General features: G+C 46.3%; 7 protein-coding genes across 9 annotated transcripts; 3 read left to right on the top strand and 4 right to left on the bottom strand.

Moving 5' to 3' along the window:
- Positions 1-34: 34 nt before the first annotated feature.
- Positions 35-3,011, top strand: CG4907 (uncharacterized protein). The gene is made up of 2 exons (NM_142829.3): positions 35-836; positions 895-3,011. The coding sequence occupies exons 1-2, from the start codon at positions 74-76 to the stop codon at positions 2,889-2,891; spliced, it is 2,760 nt and encodes a 919-aa protein (NP_651086.1). The 5' UTR covers positions 35-73; the 3' UTR covers positions 2,892-3,011.
- A 507-nt stretch (positions 3,012-3,518) lies between these two features.
- Positions 3,519-6,543, top strand: CG13842 (uncharacterized protein). Its single transcript, NM_142828.3, has 10 exons — positions 3,519-3,750; positions 3,805-4,005; positions 4,060-4,326; positions 4,389-4,737; positions 4,800-4,985; positions 5,047-5,216; positions 5,282-5,429; positions 5,486-5,727; positions 5,780-6,254; positions 6,310-6,543. The coding sequence occupies exons 1-10, from the start codon at positions 3,607-3,609 to the stop codon at positions 6,444-6,446; spliced, it is 2,319 nt and encodes a 772-aa protein (NP_651085.2). The 5' UTR covers positions 3,519-3,606; the 3' UTR covers positions 6,447-6,543.
- CG6972 (uncharacterized protein) lies at positions 6,459-8,790 on the bottom strand. Of its 2 annotated transcripts, none has more exons than NM_001316516.1 (6): positions 8,507-8,790; positions 7,758-7,878; positions 7,205-7,543; positions 6,945-7,145; positions 6,772-6,888; positions 6,459-6,704 (listed from the first exon to the last, which is right to left on the bottom strand). In NM_001316516.1, exons 2-6 carry the CDS (start codon positions 7,869-7,871, stop codon positions 6,585-6,587), a joined length of 891 nt encoding a protein of 296 aa, NP_001303445.1. In that variant the 5' UTR covers positions 7,872-7,878; positions 8,507-8,790; the 3' UTR covers positions 6,459-6,584. The 2 variants fall into 2 exon arrangements, with proteins under 2 accessions (NP_001303445.1, NP_651084.1); NM_142827.2 differs by having other exon boundaries at positions 6,775-6,888.
- Positions 8,713-10,215, top strand: CCAP (Crustacean cardioactive peptide). Of its 2 annotated transcripts, none has more exons than NM_142826.2 (3): positions 8,713-9,428; positions 9,630-9,693; positions 9,747-10,215. In NM_142826.2, exons 1-3 carry the CDS (start codon positions 9,318-9,320, stop codon positions 10,037-10,039), a joined length of 468 nt encoding a protein of 155 aa, NP_651083.2. In that variant the 5' UTR covers positions 8,713-9,317; the 3' UTR covers positions 10,040-10,215. The 2 variants fall into 2 exon arrangements, with proteins under 2 accessions (NP_651083.2, NP_001262846.1); NM_001275917.2 differs by having other exon boundaries at positions 9,248-9,428.
- A 274-nt stretch (positions 10,216-10,489) lies between these two features.
- Positions 10,490-12,478, bottom strand: Cyp6d4 (Cytochrome P450 6d4). Its single transcript, NM_142825.4, has 3 exons — positions 11,713-12,478; positions 11,453-11,655; positions 10,490-11,392 (listed from the first exon to the last, which is right to left on the bottom strand). The coding sequence occupies exons 1-3, from the start codon at positions 12,399-12,401 to the stop codon at positions 10,737-10,739; spliced, it is 1,548 nt and encodes a 515-aa protein (NP_651082.1). The 5' UTR covers positions 12,402-12,478; the 3' UTR covers positions 10,490-10,736.
- Positions 12,479-12,806: 328 nt separating this feature from the next.
- Positions 12,807-15,838, bottom strand: cd (cardinal). The gene is made up of 4 exons (NM_142824.3): positions 15,604-15,838; positions 13,448-15,307; positions 13,221-13,390; positions 12,807-13,160 (listed from the first exon to the last, which is right to left on the bottom strand). The coding sequence occupies exons 1-4, from the start codon at positions 15,768-15,770 to the stop codon at positions 12,865-12,867; spliced, it is 2,493 nt and encodes an 830-aa protein (NP_651081.1). The 5' UTR covers positions 15,771-15,838; the 3' UTR covers positions 12,807-12,864.
- Positions 15,839-16,024: 186 nt separating this feature from the next.
- On the bottom strand, positions 16,025-20,190 carry Nup133 (Nucleoporin 133kD). Its single transcript, NM_142823.3, has 8 exons — positions 19,922-20,190; positions 19,692-19,866; positions 19,128-19,631; positions 18,764-19,076; positions 17,870-18,708; positions 17,121-17,799; positions 16,509-17,050; positions 16,025-16,445 (listed from the first exon to the last, which is right to left on the bottom strand). Exons 1-8 carry the CDS (start codon positions 20,095-20,097, stop codon positions 16,071-16,073), a joined length of 3,603 nt encoding a protein of 1,200 aa, NP_651080.2. The 5' UTR covers positions 20,098-20,190; the 3' UTR covers positions 16,025-16,070.
- Positions 20,191-20,413: the final 223 nt, after the last annotated feature.

Below are 20,413 nucleotides of genomic sequence, written 5' to 3'. Positions count from 1 at the left end.
AAATTTAATTCAAATAATTACATTCATACATTTGTACACTGAGAACAGTTTACACATTTGTCACACTGCAAACATGTGGAGTATTCAGGCCTTGGTGGTGCATCTGCTGCTGCTCGGTTCCATACTGAGCATCTACTTCCAATCGACCATCTTGTCGGATCTCGAACCGCTGAGCACGCTGCGCGAATTGGGTTTGGAACCGCCGGCGGATCGATTGGTAGTGTTCGTGGTCGATGGACTGAGGGCGCAATCCGTTTTGGCTGACCACTGCAGTGCAGTTCCTGACCTCCGGGAGCTGTTCGTTGAACAGGCATTGGTTGGCATCTCGCGGGCTTGCCCACCCACTGTAACTCGACCGGGTCACATCGCCATCTTTGGCGGTTTCAACGAAGATCCTGCTGCAACGCTCACCTGGAATCCGTCCACTTTTGATAGCGTCTTCAATAGGAGCAGGAACGCCATAGGTTGGATGCAGGCCGAAGTGGCCAAGGTATTCACTCACCTGCCCACCGGCGGAGCTCCACTGCGTTTTGAAACCTTCGCCAGATCGGACATTTCGGACAGGCTCAGATTGGATCAGTGGACTTTTGACAAGGTGCGCAACTTCATGACCAATGAACAAAATGTGCAGCCATTGCGGGATGCTACCTCGGTGATCTTCTTTGTGTATCTAGCCGATATCGACCTTGCCGAGCATGTCCACATGCCCAACAGTCTGAATTTCCGGGAAAAGTTAAACTACACCCAACGTGGCATTCGGCAGACCTATGAACTCTTCGAAAGCGTTTTCAATGACAGTCGCACCGCTTACCTGATGACGGCGGATTATGGGATAAGTGAGTTGAGTTCATTTATGAGTGTACCAATTACCCATGAATCCCCCGTATATTTTAGGTCTGCACGGTGGTGGAGGTGAGCGCGGAGTGGAAACCCCGTTCATCCTTTGGGGTGCTGGTGTTAAGCGCTCGGCGCCGAATCCCGGCCAGAATTTCACTGCCGGTGAAAATGGTCCCATCCTGCCATTATACCAGCTGGAACAAATTCAGTTGGCGCCCCTTATGTCCGCCCTTATTGGCCTACCACCTCCAATGAACAACATGGCCCTGATGCCTCTCGGATTCCTGAATACCAGCGTTCAGTACGAACTGCAGGTTCTCCACCTGAACGCGATGCAGTTGCTGGCGCAGGCCAGGATTCTGATAAAGCGACATGAGGACGGTATACTTTATCTGTTGCTGCCCAAATTTGAAAGTCTGGGCTCGGCAGAGATAGAAAACTATCCGCAGATAATTAAGTATCTGGTGGCCAAGGAACAGTACGAGGAGGCACTAAAGGTGAGCCATAAAATCGCCAAGTTGGCTCAGGAATGCATGGAGTACTACCATGGGTACTATCACCTGCCCCTGCTGGTGGCCACCACTGCCTCTTATCTGGTTTGGTTTTACCTTCTGCTGGTGCGACTGGCACGGGAGTCAAATCATCCGAAATCTGAGCGTAAGGGCTATCTAACATGGACCACTTTGATGATGTGCTTGGGAGGATTGGTGCTCCTGGAGCTAATGATATTGCAGAGGGTGCCCCACTTGACGGCCTTCTATCTGCTTCTGCCCTTCGGAATCCTCATCTTGGCCCTGGCTGAACGTCCCTGTCAGGATAGGGATTTAATGTGCCAGTTCCCAGTCCTTCACCTGGTTGGAATCGTTATGCCCGGTGTTCTACTAATCTTGATGGCCTTCCACAACAGTCACATCGGGCTCCTCTACTTGCCGATAGTGTGCCTCAACAATCGTAGAGCCTTCTTTAGACCCTCCTTGAAGTTAATTTTCTGGCTTGCACTTGTCTTCCTGCTGAGTGGAATCCTGTTGGTCAAACAGAGCGCGAGCCTGCACTTCATCACCGATACCATTGGAGTTTACATTGGAAATAGCCATGTGGTCTACTTCAGCATGATCTTATCCATCATTCGTCCTCTGATCCTGGGGCATCAGCACTCCACACGAGTTTGGATCGTCAACATGGCCGCTCTACTGGTTACAGCCTACGGAATCTATCAATGGGATGCGGATCAGCCAGTCTGCACCTATGTGTATGCTGCATGTTGGTCATACCTTCTCTTCGCCTTCCTTTCAATCCCATATAGTGGAACAAAGGATCTTAGGCGACGCTTGGAACTGATAATCTTCAATATGCTGACGGTGCACATAATGCTGACCACTTCAATCGGTTCGCTCTTTGTTCAGATCATGGTCACGGAGTTTGTGCTAGGACTGGAGCTCTACGAGGAGAGCTTCAGTTACGCAAATCTTAAGGATGCGATTGCAAACCAGCAGCAGAACAACCAAGGATTAGAGGAGTCTCGAAATGAAAGTCCTAACAATCCGCTGGAGCACGTAAGGCAATCCTATCGCTATGCGGCACTGATACTCCTGTACCTCTATATATCCTTTTTTGGAACTGGCCACTGGTTCTTTAACTTTACATTCAAACCCATGACATCGCGACTTTTCTTTCCACAATTCCATCTGCACATGCTTGTGGCCTTTATCCTGCTAAAGATATTCATTCCATCAATCATTGTCATGTCGAGCATATACGCATTGGTATCCTTTGGCCGAAAGAATGTCCGGTCTATCTTCATCTGCCTGTTCCTGATGAACGACGCCATGAGCTTGTACTTCTGCTACTTTGTGATCAATCGTGGTTCCTTGGAGAAGGTGCGAGAATCGTTAGACCGCCTCCTGGTATCCCATGTCTTTATCATTCTGCTGCTTGTGTGCTCCTGGATAGCCAAGGGTTTCCTGGCCAACACGAAGAAGGACAAACCTACACCGAGAGCACCAGTCCAGGCTGTTACCAATAATGCCAACTTAGCTCAGGACAGTCAGGCTTAGATCGGTCCGGATTATGTGCCAGAATATCAATTTGCATTTCTATCTTAGCTGAAATATGCTGGCCCTGTATCAATGATACACCTATAACTCCACAATAAAATAATATTTTTATACCAGTATAAATTATATTTAAGAATGTATTGGAAGTTCAATGTGGATCTACCGATATTACGTATACGACTAGTAGGTTATCGTCGGGTATCTAACTTTCAACCGTACAAGTTCTGATGAAGTTCGCGAGGCAAAACTGACTACTGAGCCGTTTCTGGTTATGACATCGCTAGACAAGCATTTTGTTTGGGGTTTCCCCAACCGACCCCATAACCCATTTGCATAACGAGCAGGCCGACGAATGCGTGTCTGTCGATGATGTTCAATGGGCACACATGGGTGCCACGACTCGGGAGCTTGAGCACCCCCAATTTCCGTGGATATTCCGTACCCTTTCCGGGTCTCCACCCGCTGTCAGATGCGTGCGTTGCCTGGCTGCGGGGGTCACGAGACTCGCCATCGATCCAACAGAAGGAAAATTTGCATTCGAAAGGCTTGGGAGATAGGAAAGAAGCGGGTTGGCGAGTGTGCGGATGGATGCGTGCCTGGAAGACACAATAATTAAAAAGCGATTTGTCTAGAACCAGGTGGATTTAGGAAGCCAGTGGTTAGTGGGTAGGGGGCTTGGCGTGGTTCCGCCTCCGGCGGATAGGCGCCACCGAAAATGAGCACCACACCGAAGTGGTACTGCCGCAACAAATCCCAGCCGATGCACACGTTCGCGGAAATCGGCAAATTGGGCCTGGAGCTGCGTCGGATTACCAAACGGATTGTGATCGATGTCAACTCGGCGATTTTCAGTGAACATGTAAGTGGTTTGCAGTTCTAATTTAAATTGTTAGCCCATAAGCTGCCTTCGAAGGACACCATTTTGGAGGAGTGCGAGCGGGTGGTTGAGCAGTACTGGAACCTCAAGGACGAGACTAAAAATGCTGACTTCCAATCGCTATCAAAGAAGATTAAGCGAAGTCCCTACAATCAGCTGCTGATGAAGAAGTTCCATTTGATAATGGATCTCAATGATCGACGTTTTTGCCAGCTCACCTTTGTGCTGAAGCGAACGGTGTGTATTTGAATCGATTATCCTGGATGCGGAATGATCTTAAATCCCGTTTAGTTGAGCTTCCTGCTCCGCAAGTCCATGCAATCGGAGATGTGGCTGAATTGGGCATTGCACATCACTCAGTTGTACAACAAATGCCGCAAGGTGGAGAAGCCACTGGTCCCAGTCGAGGTGGATAAGCCACCGGGTGACGAAGAGCTGGAGGAGGAGCCCAAGTTGAGTGGCAAGAGGAAGGAGGAGATGCCCGCCAATGTGTGCAGCAATATGTATCCTGCTCTGCTCCTGGCGCTCAAATCCATTGATTTTGGCTACGTGTTGCAGGTTCAATCTGTTAGATAACCTATGACCTACTCCTTTTTAAAGAGCTTTTTTTTTTGGTATAGTTGGTGGCTCAGACTCGGGTGGAGCAGAATGCCCTGGATTTGGTTTTTGGACTCTTCAACATGGGCGAGCAGGATGCCTGGCGGGAGCAGCAGAATCTGGAGTCCACCTCCTCCAGCCTGGAGATTCTGCGCACCCTGAACATATCCTTCGCCGCCGGCGATTACCAACCGTATTGCGATTCCGCCCAGGATTACAAGTCCATGCAGATGCAGATGGCGGAGGAGAGTCCGCAGGATCAGGATCGTCAGAGTTTGCGCTGCAAGCACACGGAGAGCTTTCTGCAGAAGGAGCGCGTGTTTATTGCCCAACTGATAGCCAAGGCCACCGAAATTAGTCCAACCATATTCGGTGAGTTCCTAGGCATTTCAATTTCAATCAGTTGTAAACCGATTTTTTGTGCATCCTGATAGATAATGGGAAAAAAGGTCCTGTCGATATGAATGCGTATATTGTGAAGGGATTGCGACTGCTCTGGTCGTATGTAGGAATTATCTTGGATCACATACTGCTCTGGTGGATTGATAATCCCGTATCCTGCTATCGCTTAACCCATATCGACTCCATACGCAGCTGGCTCTATCATCAGAGTGTTAATGGTCAGTAAATTATAACATAGATATATATTCATCAATAAGAATATACAACATTTCTTTGCAGATATTCCCGAGCCTGTTTTTTCAACACTCCGTGGAATTGGTGAGATCCTTACAGGATTCGTTTGCAACACCATTTGGGATCAACTCTTTCGTCTCACCCTAATATCTTCCAATAATACGAATCGTTTGGTGGATGTGGTAGCTGAGCAATATCGCGATTGCCCTAAGAATGTGATATTATATACTCTATATATATCTTAATATATCCCATCACCCAAAGGCTTCTATTCTTTCAGGAATTTGGTACTCCAACCGGCACCGTATGGATCAGTATATTCGCCAACCTCGTCAATCTGAGCAACCAATATTTCTCCAATCTGGAGGCGCACAATAATTCCAGCCTGATGCCGGTGGCTGAACAGATACCCATACTCCATAGGCTGGGTAAGATTGGCATAGGTTCTACACCACAGACTCACAATATATCGATCCACTTGCAGATCATTCGGTGCATTCGATGCGCCTCTGGGTCACCGAGCAGGCAAAGCTCCTTTGCTGCGAGTGGAAAATGGACCGCTTCTTCCAGATTCTGGAGCACGATGTCAAGCTGTGCCTGAATGTCTTCATTACCTTCCAACTGCCCAAACTCACTGCCGACCTGAGCGATATACTGATGCTAGTTTGCGTTGCCCTGCGCACCAAACTCATCGCCGAGGTCAACGCCAATATAGACAAGCTAAAGGTGACTTATTCGCATGCTAGTAGTGAGACGATACTAATTCCTAATCCTCCAGAAAACCACCGACGAGTGTGTTCAGATACTTTCCGCAGTTTGCCGAGTCCTCAGCCTGGCCAACTTTACGCTCTGTTTTCCGGCCGCCAGTTTCTGGCAACGCGAGGTTTACAACAACGATGAGAAGAGCCTCTATGTGGGCTATGTGCTGGACGAGATCTATCTGCCCACCATACGTGCCACCAAGGACATTGTCATACTCAAGCTGATCCTGAAGCTGATTTGTGAGGCCTGGCTGGACTTTATCTACCAGAAGCGCATTCGCTTCAGTGTAAACGGAGCGGTTCGGTTGCTCAACGATTTCGACGATGTGCGTGAGTGGATTCTGGCCTGCAGTCTGTTGGATGAGGAGCAGCTGGATAAGCTGAGCAACCACGAGGTGCTGCGCATGTGCAAGGGTGTGGGCAAGATATTGCTTCGAAAGCCAGAGGATGTGATCTCCATCACCCAGTCGCCGAAATACGACAAAAAGGCGCGTAAGTTGTGTTTGAATATCTATGTGGATCCTATGTTTTTCTGGTCTCCTTGTAGAGGATGCCTCTGCCCAGGACACACAGCTGCCTTCGGAGATGTTCGTCTCCAATCAGAAACACTGGCTGCAACTGAGAGCCAGTGGAGGCAATGGATTTCCGTTCCTGAAACTTTGCTGCGGCGATATTGGCATGTAGATGACCTCGTCAGGGGGTACAAATGTTTATTGAGCCGCTAAAATGCTTTACAAAAGTGAGGGTCTAGAATATATTATAATATATATTAGAAAAAGGGTAACTATGGTTATGGTTATTCTCTTATGTGGAAATCTCCCTTTAGGCGGGCACCTTGCGACTAATGATCTTTATCAGCTCATCCACGCGCTCGCTCTTGCCGGCGAATTGTTTTGGATGCGGTCCAATCATTTGAATGATCATCGGTACGTCTTGCGAGACCTGAAAAATAGCAAAATATTCGAATATTTGACAGCTGTCAATTTGGGCTACCCCGAATATAGGTCACTACCTCGAGGAATCGAACGAGGGCCCTCAGGGTGCGGAAGATTTGGTCTTCGTTGGGACTGCTCTGGAAGAACTGAAGAATGGCCATGGCCAGCTCCACGGCGATATCGTCGAATACCTGCAGATATATATCTTGTATCTACGATATTTTCCAATACTTTGCATACCACATACCACAGTCTTCACTTCCTTAATAGCAATGTTGTACAGGATCATGCTGCCAATATTTTTCAGCTGCGGGCAATTGGAGAGGATGCAGTGGACGGCCACCTTGGTGGTCACTCGTATGTTGGAGATGGTCTGACCATTGTATTCCCACTCCGAAATGTACAACAGCCATTCGGAGGGACCCAGGTTCTCAAAGAGATTGCACATCTGAAACATATTGAATATATAGCAAACTTATATATTCATTCTCCCATTGCGGGACCTACAAACATGGCCCAGGCCTGCTGCTCCTCGGGCGTCTGCTTGTCAATGTCCTGGGCGTAGTTCATCAGTGTGTGATCCCTTCGATCCTGGTGCAGAATGATGATCACATCATCTTTGAGCGCCGCATAGGCCAGCGTGCGGATCAGGTGTATCCGTGTGTCCGGCGAGAAGGCCTGATTGTCACGCAGGACGCGCTGCACGAAGATCAGAAAGTTGTCGCCCAGCGCCCAGGAGCCATCGTCCTCGATCAGATACTGATGCAGCTCCTCCATGGCCACTTCCTCCTCCTTGTAGATCTTGCCATCGAGCAGTTTCACTAGGCTCTCTAGCTCAGTCTTTATCTGTGGGAAGTGGAAGTGGAAAGGATAAGATATATGATGCATTTAGCGATGATTCGGCATTAGATAATATAAGTCACAGATTTACTGCAATTTTCAAAAGTGCATCTAATTGTTTACAAACAAATCAGCCAGTTTGTAATTGTGTATATAAGAAAACATTTTTGTTGGTTTTTTTTTTGGTACTTGGATACAGCTTCCTAGTCTTTGGACTTACATCGATGTCTTTGAGGACCAGCGCCGGTTCGCGTGGTACTTCCTTCTCCTCCGTGGACTTGGAGCGCTCCTTGCCGTTCTGGGACTGCTGTTGTTGGGCTGCGGGCTCTGACATCTCTGGTCTATTAATAGCCGCATGAGGAAATTATAATAATAAAATAAATTGTATAGTCAAAATTAAATGAACATGCATTCGCATGGGACCACAACAAACTTTCGCTGCGCAAGAGCCATTAAATTGCAAAGGATTTTCACTTTTTATTCGATATTATTTTTTACGATCCGCCTGCGATAATGTTGTAATTTTCAGCACAAATTGCCAATCAGGCGTGCTGAAATGTTTACAATTTCGGCAGTAGAAATATGTGAGGAATTTGATGTTTCATATAAACAAAAAAGGCGGAAAAGCATTTAACTTAATTAACAGCAGAGAAGCGCTGGGAAATGAAAAGGAAAAAAAAGAAAAGCGGTTGCCGGCGACACCATTGGGTAGGGGAAAAGTTGTCAAACCGAAGTGTGACAGTAAAACTGAGGAAAACTCAAAATAGCCGTGGTATTTTTAGTTTTTTACTTTACGTAGACAAAAACAAGGTACAGAAGATTCTCAACTGGCAACACGAAATTGCATGCAATGTGATATAAACGACTTTTTTCCGGCCTCAACCGACAGAAATTGGTAATTATAATCAAATAAAATGTTGAGATATTCCCAATTAATATGCATAATTTATAGATTTCCAAATTACTCACATGCTATTTTAGTAGAAGTGACACAGAAATTCCTACACTTTCGACACCAAATCGTGGGAAAGTCGCGAAGAAATCACAATTTAAAAATCAACTAGGGCACAAATGGTATCAGTTGTTTATTCAAAATTCCGAAAATGAATATATGGTTATTTATTTTCCAGATCATGCAACTTTTGTAGAACTTTTCATTGAATTCCAGAGATTCGAGTAGCACGCGAACCGTTTTGGCAGAGAGTCGCCTCGAAATTGCCTCTGTTTGTTCGGAAAAGTCTAGTGGAAGTGTGAGGAAAAGTTTCGGAAAATGCACACTCAAGCGCGTAGGAGCGATCTGTGAGTGTGTTCTTTCGGATATATCCGATCGGATCGGGTCTTTATAAATAGATACAAACGCCTCAGTTCGCTCGCGAGCGAATTATGGCCAATGCAGCTGCACTGAACGAAATTAGTGACAATTGCGGGGGATTTTCGCCCACTTTAAGCCTGCCCAAGTTGCGTTTCAAATTGAATTTGCAGTGGTTTTTATTACACTCGGCAAGGGCAAGGACCATCCTTCACACGTCAATGCAATGTTAATGTGCGGGGGCGACCCGGCTGGGAAAGGTCGGGAAAAACACAAAAAGCCATTAAGTGGCAACCAAAATACATTCCAGGCCCAGCTGGTGGTCCTGTCGCCTTCTGAAAGCAACAAGTCTCACATTGCGTAGCCGAGATGTTGACCAAGGCCCAAGCTGCGGCCACTTTCATTTGGCTTTCGAGTGTTAAGCGCGTCGGTTGCTAAGTGGATCCTTATTAAAAAAAACACACTCCTGCAATGAGAACGTCCATGAGGATTTCCCTGAGGCTGCTTGCACTCCTGGCTTGTGCCATTTGCTCTCAGGCTTCGCTGGAAAGGGAGAACAACGAGGGCACCAATATGGCAAATGTGAGTTATCAATGGATTAACTATTTCATTAAGACCCAACAGAAAGTGGAAGTAAATTGTGAAATTCGTTAAATTAGTTAAGCGGAGTTATAATCTAAGTTGATAACGCGACGCATTGTTTAACGTTCATTTACATACCTAATTAAATAGTTGTTACCTGATTAGTTTTGATATAAATATAATTTATCGTCTTATTTGCAGCACAAGCTAAGTGGCGTTATACAATGGAAGTACGAGAAGCGACCGTTTTGCAATGCATTTACAGGTAATTTTAATACAATATATAATAATATCCATTACAATCCGGACGATTTACAGGCTGTGGACGAAAGCGTACGTATCCCTCGTATCCGCCATTCTCGCTATTCAAACGCAACGAAGTCGAAGAGAAACCCTATAACAATGAGTATTTATCCGAAGGTCTAAGTGATTTGATCGATATCAATGCCGAGCCAGCTGTGGAAAATGTTCAAAAGCAAATCATGTCGCAGGCCAAAATCTTCGAGGCCATCAAAGAAGCCAGCAAGGAAATCTTTCGGCAAAAGAACAAACAGAAAATGTTGCAAAATGAAAAGGAGATGCAGCAATTGGAGGAGCGCGAAAGCAAATAAATCGAAATAATCGGATAAATCGGAATTATCGGAATAGTCGGATTTCTGGAAAGCAAATTGACTGGACGGTTAGCACACTGCTTTTGTTATTGTACATACTATCTTTATCCATGACTCCTTGAATTGTGAAGAATTCCACAGCACTGGCATTGCATTCAATAAAAATTGTTGACCTCACTTTTTGTTGTTTTCTGGTCTATTGTATTTATTGGTAATACATCTGATTATAGAAAACGGTTTAGAAAGTTCATTATTTTTACCACACTGAATATACAATATGTTACCCTATGCTATCTCTTGGTGACATTAGTAATTGGTAATCGCAGTTGGTTCTCGTATCATTGCATACTTATGATAACGATAAGGACAATCATAAAAGGTATTTCAACAGCAAACAGATGGATTGCACCTAGGCAACTTTAGCAAATAAATTAACAAAACACACATATTCATTTCAACTTTATAATTTACATAATACCTATAAATAGAGAGCGAGTTAAAAGTAACATTATTATAACAAGAAACTATGTTAATTCATAAAAGTTATTTTCGAATTTAAATATTAATTAATGATTTGATAATGAATTTATTGTACACTTTTTGTTTTTTATCTGACGGTAATCTCTTATCATTCCAAATAATCGGAGTGATTTGCTAGCCACTTAACTATTGTATTTCATCATTGCAATTGTAATTTTTATGATAATTTAGGCACTCTTTTGGACAAACGCACTCGCACTCCATGTTTGGGAATCAAGGCAATGCCACTGTTCTCGAACTCTATTTCGCTCCTGCTCATCACCTCGACATTGAAGTTCTGTAGGATCTTGATGATGGCCAGTTTGGAGTTAATACGACCCATCCTCTGGGCAATGCAAATCCTGGGACCCTCGCCAAACGGCATGAATGCAGTGGGATTATAATTGCGACTCTCCTCCGAGAAGCGTTCGGGATCATAGGTCTCGGGATCCGGGAAGTACTCTGCATCATGGTGAATGCCGTACAGGGAGATCACAACTGGCGTTCCCTTCGGAATGACGTGGTTGGTGTCGGGTACTGTGTAGTCCTGGGTGCATTCACGATTCAGAATGGGAAGACCCGGATATTTGCGAATGGTTTCCTGCACACACAGGTCCAAAAATTCCATCTTGTTCAGGGAATCGTAGGTGATCTTTCCGTCGTTTTTGGCCAGTGTCTCGTCCACTTCATCCTGCAGGCGCTTCAGTAGCTCTGGATACTGAGCCAGCTCGTAGATGGTAAAGGCTGCAGTCGATCCGGTGGTCTCCTGACCAGCGATGTAGAATATAAAAGCCTGAGCGGTGATGGCCTCCAAGGATATGGTTTTAATATGACCTGAAAACGTTAAACCACTCAATCTATCTTGATTAGAATTTAACTTGTATTATGACTTACCATCGGGTGTCTTCTGAATGCTAAAGGACTTCTCGTCATTCTCGTCTATCTTGCCGGTATTCCTCAGCTGAATGAGCAACTGCAACAGATCCTTGCGCACTATTCCATGTTTCTCGCGATACTCAACGGTTTCCTTGACAATCTGCAACATGGCCAGGCCAACTGGATTTTTAAAACCTATTCTGAATAGGAACTGTGCTATCCTACAAGAACATCCATTAGACACACCATAGCAAAACTCACTCTCACTTATTACTTACGAGGGCACCAGGAAGATCATCATGCCGAACATGGCATTGAATCTATTATTGGCTCTGGCCAACGACACCAGTTTACGGAACTTGTTATCAGGATTTTCGAAGCTATTTACATCCAAGCCAAAGATAGTCGAGGCTATAATGTCAATGGCATAGTTTTGCATCACTTTCTTTATGTCCACCTCCTTGAAGCCCTCCTCCGGCAGCTCCTTTTGCAGATGGGCCACCATCTTGTCACCAATATCCTCGGATGTGCTGAACATGCTCTTCAACTTTCCGGATGTGAAACATGGCGACAACATGTGCCTCATCGATCGCCAGCTCTGACCGCGAAGCGAGAAGATATTGGCCGACAGGGGATCCCGTTCCTCATCAACGTAAACGCCGCGATCGTGGAAACTGGCGAAATCCTGGGCCAGAACACGGCGAGCCAGATCGGCGTCTCTGATCAAAACAGCCGGACGGAAGAGCAAATAAATGCCCAAGACGCGCTCTTTACTCTTCACATACACATCGTAGATGGCCAAGCCCATGCTCTTCTCCTGCCGCCACACACTGTCCAAGCAACCGAATGGAATCCCGGAGTGTTTTTCAAATGGAAATCCGCGTCGCTCCCAGTACTCATAGTGGCGCTTCAGATAGAACCACGCCAAAGTCAATAGCGTTACGGCCAATAAAATCAGCGAAAACATAGTCGAAGTAGTGCACCTTTTCTTTTTTTTAAATCCACCCTTTCTCTGCGAAAGTCAATATATAACTGACTATCAAACTGGAGAGCCTCCACTTATATGCGCTGAAATTCGTCGATTATTTGTTCTCTTTGGCAGTAACGTTCTCTTAATTCTTTACAGCGAAGAATTCTAAATGAACAAAGCTACATTGATAGTCTTGATGACAGCTTTATATTAATGGTGAAATGCAAAACAAAGCTCTTATGTTATAAGCTAACAATTATTATATACAAAATACTTAAAAGTTGATTTATAATCTTAGAATTCGTTGACTTATTGTTGATTTATGATGGGCTGCTGTTTAGTTAACTAACTTTAGCATAGCAACTCTATTTTAAAATAGAAGGAACCGGTTTAGAAGTATATGTTTTTTATAATATTTAATATTAAATCCTTCCTAATCAAAATTGAATCTTGTTTCTAACTAGATTCCTTTATCAATATGTAGGGTTACGTTGTGGGCTTGATGATTTGCCTTGGACATTACTCGCACCGAAGTGGATCCCCTGCTTATGCCGGCACTATGAAGATCCTGGGGCTGTTGCTTCTCGGACCAGGGTTCGAAATTGAAATGGAATCCCTCCAGGTCCTGGCAATCCACATGGGGATTACCTCCATCGCGCAGTCTCTGCATAACATGCTCCCTCACTCGGGTGATTCCATCTGAGTTGCGACAAATGATGGCGGCCAGACTGGTCTTGTAGATCTCCGCCAATTGAGCTTATGAATCAGGATAAACACGATTCTTAATGAGAAAATAGGACTTCCAAGGACTCTCACCTTTGGTGAACTTCTGTGGGCCCATTTTCCGTTCGTACCAATGGGAGTCACCTAGTTTGAGGCGTAGGAACTGGTCGGAAACCATGCAGCTGAGCAACGGACCAAAAATAGCTCCATCCAGTGGCGGCTCACTAAGTGCACCCGTATAGACGTCCACATCCTGCGGAGATCTAAAAACCAAAAGTGTTTACCTTTAAGGCAATACTATAATCGAGAACTTTACTTACTCATAAATCTGCCGGATGGAGTCCAGAGTAGCGTTGTCAATGGCCTGTGACATCTCCTCCCACGTGTCCACCGTCGGCAGGCGGCAATGGCGACGGAAGACTGGATACGAGGGTATGCCATGATCCCGACCCCTCTGAATGTTTAAGGATACCAAATCGAGTCCACAAAGAGGCACCCTATCCTCTGCGGTGCCTTCGAAAAGCTTTTGCGTGACTTCCAGTGAAAAGAAGCGATCCACTTGCATCACCGGCGTATTGGCCGCTGTCATCAGGGCGTGGTCAATGCCATGCTCCGCCCAGAGCGAGAATGGATTGAAGAGCATCTTGTGCAGTTCGATGGCCTCGGGAGTGCTGTTATCCCTCGAGATATTAAACAATCCCGGTAGAAGAGTGTGTGCAAATCGAAATGCGGCTGCTGCAAAGCAATTGGCAATACTTGGATCCACCTCCGGGTCATACGTATCCGGAGCATTTAGATTGTGTTTGGCAGGCAGCAAGCCCTTGGCCTCGCTGATATTCTTCCCCAGCAGCACTGGCAAAAACTCATTGTAGGTGATGTGTGCCATCTGAGCACCAAGAATCTTTCGGGCTTCCTGGTAGAGCCGCTCATCCTCCCAATGTGGATTCTGCTCCTGCAATTGTCGAGCCAAATAGTTGTGATGTCTAGCCCACAGCAAATGCATAGATGTGAGCAACAGGTTCTCATTGGCCCGATCATCGCCGGACTCGAAACAGTATTTACCCAGTCGAGTCATCTGGACACGATTGCAGCCATCTGCCGGATTCGAGGAAATGGGCAATAGCTGGCGACCATCATCCGTGACAAACATCCGAAGAGATCCGTTGATAAAGCTGCGCAGCTGATTTTGCCGCTGCTCCAGATTGCCGTACACGACGGAGGCATCGATAAATGCCGTGGCCTGGTTCAGCTGCATCCGTGGACCAAATCTACCCGTTGGCGCTGGAGCAGATCTCACGAAATTCATGCAACTGATGTTGTACTGCTTGTAGTAGGGATCATCGGGCAGAATATCAACCGGATAGCATTCCGGATGCTGCTCGCGGGTGGCAGCCACACAACAATCGATGGACTCACCCTCCTGCGAAGTGGTCAGCGATGTGGCTGTGATGTCATGGTCCATGAACTGACCAAAAACGGCCAGCATTACCGTAAAATTCGAGTCCGTTTCGTAGCTGGAACGATGGATTTTCAGAGAGACCTGACGAGCCGGCGGTAACCGTCCATGATGACTAACTCGCGGAGCAGCAATACCATCCGCATAGTCCGGCGACACCATGCGACGATATGGAACCATCGATGCTCCGTAGGTCCTGGGATGTTGTTTATTGTTACACACCCCGGTGGATCTTCTGTAGCGCGCATTGAAATCGCATTCCAAACGGAGTACCGTAGGATCTGGCAGAACTATCTTGGGTCCCCAACCAATGTTGCTGCGTCCCGGCTGTTTGGTGTAGTTAAACCTCTTGGCAATGTCTATGGTGGCCTGGTTCTCCACATAGCCGCGACGTGCCAGCTTCCTTGCCTCTGGATTTGTGCTCAGGGAACGATAGTGTCGGAAGGACGGCGTATTCACCTCGTTCGGCTGCAGACCCTCCTCCAGTATTTCCCGATCTCCCAGTGCCTTAATCCCAGCACTGACTGCCTGAGCACCATCATGATGACCCAGTGCCGCCTGCTGCAGCGCCCATTCCGCAGCCGGTTCGTCTGGCAGTGGCCTATTTGGGGCCAATTCGCTATCCGATCCATTGACGACGAAAAAAAAGCTGGGACCTCCATCCGCTCCGCCCAGGGAATCACTGAACACCAGTGCCAGGCACAGGGCGGTAAATACAATCGCTCTGCGGTTGGGAAAGTGAAATTACTTTGTGGTTAGCATGCTGCGGTTAATCGCGACTAAACGTTCACAATGGGTTAATTGTGTATTAAATATCCCAATGGAGGGGGATGGCAAATTTGCTTTTCACTGTTTAAGTTTCTTTTAAGGGTGCAAAAGTATCCTGGTGAACATAGTTGTTTAAGGCTGGGATTTTGGGGAACCTTCACAAAATCAATTCTACAATTTAGAGCCTATAGCAATAGTTTCTAAGGATAGGTGTTCTTTTGCCGCAGTTCCAACTCTTCGTTTCACACTCACATAAAGGTGATGCCCATGCAGCACTGGAACTGTCGCATCTTGTTGCGTCGCGCACGCGGAGAAACACCACCCGGAAAGACACGCTCCGGTCCCTGATACGGCGGCAGGACAACATATCCGGAGCCACTGGGAACGGCATCGGTAAGCGGCGTTGTTTCGTCCGTCATAATCAAAGTTAAACTGATGCGCACCGGCGACAAATGCAAACAGCACAGCTGCCAGTCAGGCCGACTCTAGAGTTGCCCCGAACACACTTGGTGGGCTTCCGACTCTCCGTTCGCCACACTTCAGATACTTTCGCCGGCAGAGACCGGCTGTGACAAAGCAACTTAGTTTATAATATTTTATAATGCCTGCGTTTGAGCGACGCAACAACAAGGCAGGCAACTGTCCACCGTCCAAGAACACCAGCCATCATTTTAAATTCTTAACGTAAACTTTAATAGAAAGACATGTGAGGTGCTTGATTAGAGTTCCATGTCGTCTGGCTGTTTGAACATGTCGGCCACATACTCATAGGTCAGTTTCAACAGATACTGAAACGGTTTCTGCTGCGGCAAATCGCCGAGCTCCACGCTCTCCAGAAAGTCTTCCATGGGTGGCAAAACGTTCTCGGAATCGTTGCCCATCAGCTGCGAGATTTCGATGATCTTGTAAAAGAGCAACTTCTGCATGTAATGCACCGCATTGTTGGGATCGTAGTCCGTCCAGTTATCGCGTTTTATAGCTGCACACCAGATCTTGTGCCGCATGTCGTACGGCTGTTCCACGTAGCTCAGAAGTTCCAAAGCTTTACGGAATTCCGTTTCGCTGGCAGTTTCATTTTCCTCGGCGATGTAAAGCTAATGATAATAAGACGGTAATATTTATAAGTGAATTAAGTATATTAATTTGTGAAATCTTACGCTGATAATCTCCTCTGCCTTGAGCACCTTCTGTTCTGCTGGATCGAAGCCAAAGCTTTCCAGTACGTCATGGCCCAGTTGCGATTGATATTCGACCAGCGTAAGATCTGCGTTGATCTTTTCAACTTGGGCAGTTAAATCGGATTCGGCTGCCGCGAAGGCGGCCAATTTGGCCAGCGACAGCATAGACTTCTTGCGCGCCACAAACTCCGTTTCGCATTGGGCCAACTCGTACAGCACCTTGGCCGCCCGCTCGAAGTCGCCGTTGAATATTAGCTGGATCCACCCAAGGGACGGATGGTCACGCATGAACTGAGCCAAAGCCGTCTGGTTGCCCTTGAAGCGTTCGAATACCTCGCCGTGCCGGTTCTGGCGCAGATGCCAATTGATGGCAAACTGTGAGAAGTCATATTCCTCGTACTTGCGGGTGTAATCTTCCAGTCGCTCCTTGTCCTGCGTCTCATCGCAGATAAGCACCAGGCTCTGAAAATCGAGGTACTTCTCGGCGATCTTTGCGGCGTACTCGTATTGGCGATCTTTGACTACAAAATAAAAAAAAAGACATAAGAAATATTTAAGAATTTTAAATTATGAATAGAATACACAACTTACTTAGCACGGAGATGAGTTCCCTTCGCTGAGCCTCAAACTGCTGCTGCAGAACATTGAACTTTTCCGTGTCGCGCACGCTTTTTAAGTAAGTCTTCCGTCCGTCCAAAACCAAATCAATTAGTTCGAATATCTGTTGGTACAATTGCTGCTTTAGCTCAGTCTCGCTAACGCAGTGGCTGCCATAGCGAACGCTAATGTCAATGAGGCGAGTCAGCGTGTCACGAACTCCCGCACTGCCAGCCATCGCAGTCCAAGGTAGATTCTCGTAGGAAGGTAGTTTTTCGTGGCTCAGTCTAAAGCTGCTTGCGTGCTGCTTTCGATACTTGAACACTTGTCCCAAAACGTCTAGGACAATGGAGTTTATCTCGTTGACAAAGTGGGCCACTGATATGGTGGTCTGATTCTGAGCAGCGATTCGATCGTCAGCAATATCCGCCAGGGCCTCGAACACGTTTTGAAACCTAGACAGCTTTACGTAAAATATATCCTGGTAAGTTAGGCTGCCCTGAGGCTCCTCATGCCATAACGCTACGGTGGCATCGATAGCCTCTTCAATCAGCTTGGGCAGTTTGGTCTGAATGGATCGCAGAGCCATAGCAGCCACTATCTTCTCGCTGATATCGGCTAGAATACAGCCGGTGGGTTTCAGCGAATGGCTTCCGCAAGGTATGACATTTAACTGGAACGAAAAGTATTGATTTTGTTAACAAAATCAAATAAATAAACAAATAAATATTTTGTCCTTATACCTTGTCCCAAACTAAACTGGAATGCAGAAACGTTATGAAGTGCTGGAAAGCAATGATCTTGTCCCTTAGTTGGTTGATAATCTGCATTGAACGAGAGCTGCCGATGGCATGCCTATTCATTTCCTGATCTGCAAGTGCCTCCTCCCATCGGGGATCGGCTATTGGTATATCCTCCGCCAAGTCTTCGGCGATGGTAATAACAATTCGATCCAACTTGTAAGCATCCATGGGTGCACCACTTGGATCGGCTGCAGTGACATTACGAAGCAGCTCATCGACGATCGTCTTGACCATATTGCTGTTGCGTTTCATGTGATATAGGAACGCTGCCTTTAGTTGACCAACTTCATCGCTTAGTTCGTTGTACATTTCATCCGGATCCAGTTCGAAAAGGTGAAGATTATTAGTACTGTTAGTCAAAGCAGAATGATCGGCAACTGCGAAACTAGCATTACACGAATTGGGAGCATATAAATCTGGCGTGTTGCAGGAGCTCATGTTCATCATTTCAGTACCATCAAAATCGCCCGGTGTAATAGAAACTAGGCCATGTGTGCGACTAAAGAACAATGGCAATTGGCTGCAGATGACGGCACTCAAAATGCGATCATCGTGCTGATGGAACTCGATCTTTTCCGCCTCTAGCTCTGCTGTCGGCACCGAGTTGGTCAAGTGCAGAGGATACACAACTTTAGAAGTATACAAATAGATGTGGCTGCTGCCTACTACAAAACGCACGCTGAGGCAATCCTCCTCAGTCTTGGCACTAAAGAATTTGTTCATATTGAGCGGCGTGAACGATTCCAGAAGCATTCTTTCAGCTTGAGCAGTGCCAGTCACTAAAATACTTAACATTATATACCATATCAAGATTTGCTGTCACATACTTCTTACCCAGAGCGTAGCACATTTGTGGAGCGTGAGCAGCATTCACAGCTCCAGCCAGTATATAAGCTTTGTTCTTAACCACGTGAAAGTCCAACAGATGGAGATCGATCTCCAAACTATCCGCTGGGAGTCGGAACTTCCAAAAGTTCGTTATAAACTCTTCGCGTATCCTGCGCAACATATCCGCATCCTCGTACAGAAGGTTTTCGGTGTTGCCATTGTTGGACAGACTCCAGCGCTGGATTGCACGATCAGAGAGCACGGCCACAATGGTTTCTCCACTTTCTAAATTGCTCTCGCAGCACATGCCGACCAAAGTCTAAAAAACACTTCATGAGATTTTTGTCCCATGCTGGACGAAGATACTTACTTGATCCTTGTCTGCACCCGTGTTCATTCCAATCAAAATGGAGGCAAACTTTTTGCCAAAACCACCAAGGAAGCTAGTGGCAGGCTTGATAGTCTTATGGTGAAGTGTGTAACGTCCGTTGGTCAGTCCGACTCGCAGGAATACCAGATTGCAGGTGGTTGTAACGGCTAGGTAGCCCTGCTGCGTTGGTAGACTGAGCAGCTGGACAAACTCTTGGCCAGTTAAGATGGAAAGATCCACGGAGTTCCCATCGTGCGCAATCGATGACCAGTACCGAACTTCTCCCGTGGCTGATACCGCTATGCAGGAGGCCATTTGCTGACCCTCCGTCTGGAAAACACTGATTAAATCACTCTTGTGACCCAGGTCACTGTAAGGTAAAGTCAATTCACGGCACTGGGCCAGACCACCACCACGTCTTGCCAGTTTGCCCACACGAGGTGGCGAGCCCGACTTGGCCGTGTCCTTATACTGCCAAATCAAGAGGCGTCTGCCTTGGACAACCTGAAAAGGTAATCGTACTGATTGCTGAACCAGATACAATGAGAGTTGCTGATATATTACCCAAGCCCAACCGTTTTGCGTCACTTTGGCTGTTACTGTGCCCGCTCCTGGACCTGCGAAGGTTAGTGCCTCATTGACCACCACCGGCAGTGGACAACCGAAGCTCTCTACCGAATTGTAATCGGATCGGATGCCGGCAATGGACTGAGTGGAACGCACCGACAAGCTGAGCCGGCTGAAAAGGATTGTTTGATGAGTGGGAAATTCCAGGAGAATAAGTTAGCACATACCTGTTGGTCAGGGCAGTCCTTTTGAGGCTCCCCGACATCTGGGCGCAACTGGCGCTGCCGCCAAAAATTGATTTACGCGTGCTGTCTGCCGAGGCTGCTGGCATGCTGTACCTTCGTGCACCTGGTGAAGATTCGCGCGATATGCCGTATAATTGCTTCTGCAGATTTCTCTCCATTTTTGTGCTGGCTCTTATTTGGGAAATGCCTATAAATCAAAAATAAACAACTACTTTTGCAACAGCAAACAATCTAGCCGGCATGTGTGTGAATCGATTTTTGATGTCGCAATATCGAAATCACAGCTGAGTACATTTGAGTTATTTATCGATTAGAAGTCACGACATTATACACAAAGAACACAAATTTAAATATAGGAAATTATTTATACTACATAAATGTATTTTATATACTATATACGATGAATAATTAAACTTTGGTAAACAAATTTTTAAATTAATAATTATATTAACTAATATTTGTGAGTCCATCTCT

This window comes from Drosophila melanogaster, chromosome 3R (genome assembly GCF_000001215.4).
Source record: "Drosophila melanogaster chromosome 3R".
In the NCBI taxonomy this organism is placed as follows: domain Eukaryota; kingdom Metazoa; phylum Arthropoda; class Insecta; order Diptera; family Drosophilidae; genus Drosophila; species Drosophila melanogaster.
The sequence above is the reverse complement of the archived record's forward strand: the minus strand, read 5'-3'. Positions and strand labels throughout refer to the sequence as shown.

What these genes read in the sequence shown, in the direction of transcription:
- CG4907 (NM_142829.3), top strand. Translation starts at nt 74, where the DNA reads ATGTGGAGTATTCAGGCCTTGGTGGTGCATCTGCTGCTGCTCGGTTCC. An exon ending in GACGGCGGATTATGGGATAA is followed by an intron (nt 837 to 894) that starts GTGAGTTGAGTT and finishes CGTATATTTTAG; the next exon opens with GTCTGCACGGTGGTGGAGGT.
- CG13842 (NM_142828.3), top strand. Translation starts at nt 3,607, where the DNA reads ATGAGCACCACACCGAAGTGGTACTGCCGCAACAAATCCCAGCCGATG. An exon ending in AATTAGTCCAACCATATTCG is followed by an intron (nt 4,738 to 4,799) that starts GTGAGTTCCTAG and finishes GCATCCTGATAG; the next exon opens with ATAATGGGAAAAAAGGTCCT. An exon ending in CTATCATCAGAGTGTTAATG is followed by an intron (nt 4,986 to 5,046) that starts GTCAGTAAATTA and finishes ATTTCTTTGCAG; the next exon opens with ATATTCCCGAGCCTGTTTTT.
- CG6972 (NM_001316516.1), bottom strand. Translation starts at nt 7,871, where the DNA reads ATGTCAGAGCCCGCAGCCCAACAACAGCAGTCCCAGAACGGCAAGGAG. An exon ending in AGCAGGCCTGGGCCATGTTT is followed by an intron (nt 7,146 to 7,204) that starts GTAGGTCCCGCA and finishes AATATGTTTCAG; the next exon opens with ATGTGCAATCTCTTTGAGAA. An exon ending in TCGTTCGATTCCTCGAGGTA is followed by an intron (nt 6,705 to 6,771) that starts GTGACCTATATT and finishes GCTATTTTTCAG; the next exon opens with GTCTCGCAAGACGTACCGAT.
- CCAP (NM_142826.2), top strand. Translation starts at nt 9,318, where the DNA reads ATGAGAACGTCCATGAGGATTTCCCTGAGGCTGCTTGCACTCCTGGCT. An exon ending in AGGGCACCAATATGGCAAAT is followed by an intron (nt 9,429 to 9,629) that starts GTGAGTTATCAA and finishes TCTTATTTGCAG; the next exon opens with CACAAGCTAAGTGGCGTTAT. An exon ending in GTTTTGCAATGCATTTACAG is followed by an intron (nt 9,694 to 9,746) that starts GTAATTTTAATA and finishes GACGATTTACAG; the next exon opens with GCTGTGGACGAAAGCGTACG.
- Cyp6d4 (NM_142825.4), bottom strand. Translation starts at nt 12,401, where the DNA reads ATGTTTTCGCTGATTTTATTGGCCGTAACGCTATTGACTTTGGCGTGG. An exon ending in ATGATCTTCCTGGTGCCCTC is followed by an intron (nt 11,656 to 11,712) that starts GTAAGTAATAAG and finishes ATGTTCTTGTAG; the next exon opens with GATAGCACAGTTCCTATTCA. An exon ending in CATTCAGAAGACACCCGATG is followed by an intron (nt 11,393 to 11,452) that starts GTAAGTCATAAT and finishes TAACGTTTTCAG; the next exon opens with GTCATATTAAAACCATATCC.
- cd (NM_142824.3), bottom strand. Translation starts at nt 15,770, where the DNA reads ATGACGGACGAAACAACGCCGCTTACCGATGCCGTTCCCAGTGGCTCC. An exon ending in TCCATCCGGCAGATTTATGA is followed by an intron (nt 13,391 to 13,447) that starts GTAAGTAAAGTT and finishes TTTGGTTTTTAG; the next exon opens with ATCTCCGCAGGATGTGGACG. An exon ending in CCCACAGAAGTTCACCAAAG is followed by an intron (nt 13,161 to 13,220) that starts GTGAGAGTCCTT and finishes CTGATTCATAAG; the next exon opens with CTCAATTGGCGGAGATCTAC.
- Nup133 (NM_142823.3), bottom strand. Translation starts at nt 20,097, where the DNA reads ATGGAGAGAAATCTGCAGAAGCAATTATACGGCATATCGCGCGAATCT. An exon ending in AGGACTGCCCTGACCAACAG is followed by an intron (nt 19,867 to 19,921) that starts GTATGTGCTAAC and finishes AATCCTTTTCAG; the next exon opens with CCGGCTCAGCTTGTCGGTGC. An exon ending in CCAGTTTAGTTTGGGACAAG is followed by an intron (nt 17,800 to 17,869) that starts GTATAAGGACAA and finishes TTTTCGTTCCAG; the next exon opens with TTAAATGTCATACCTTGCGG.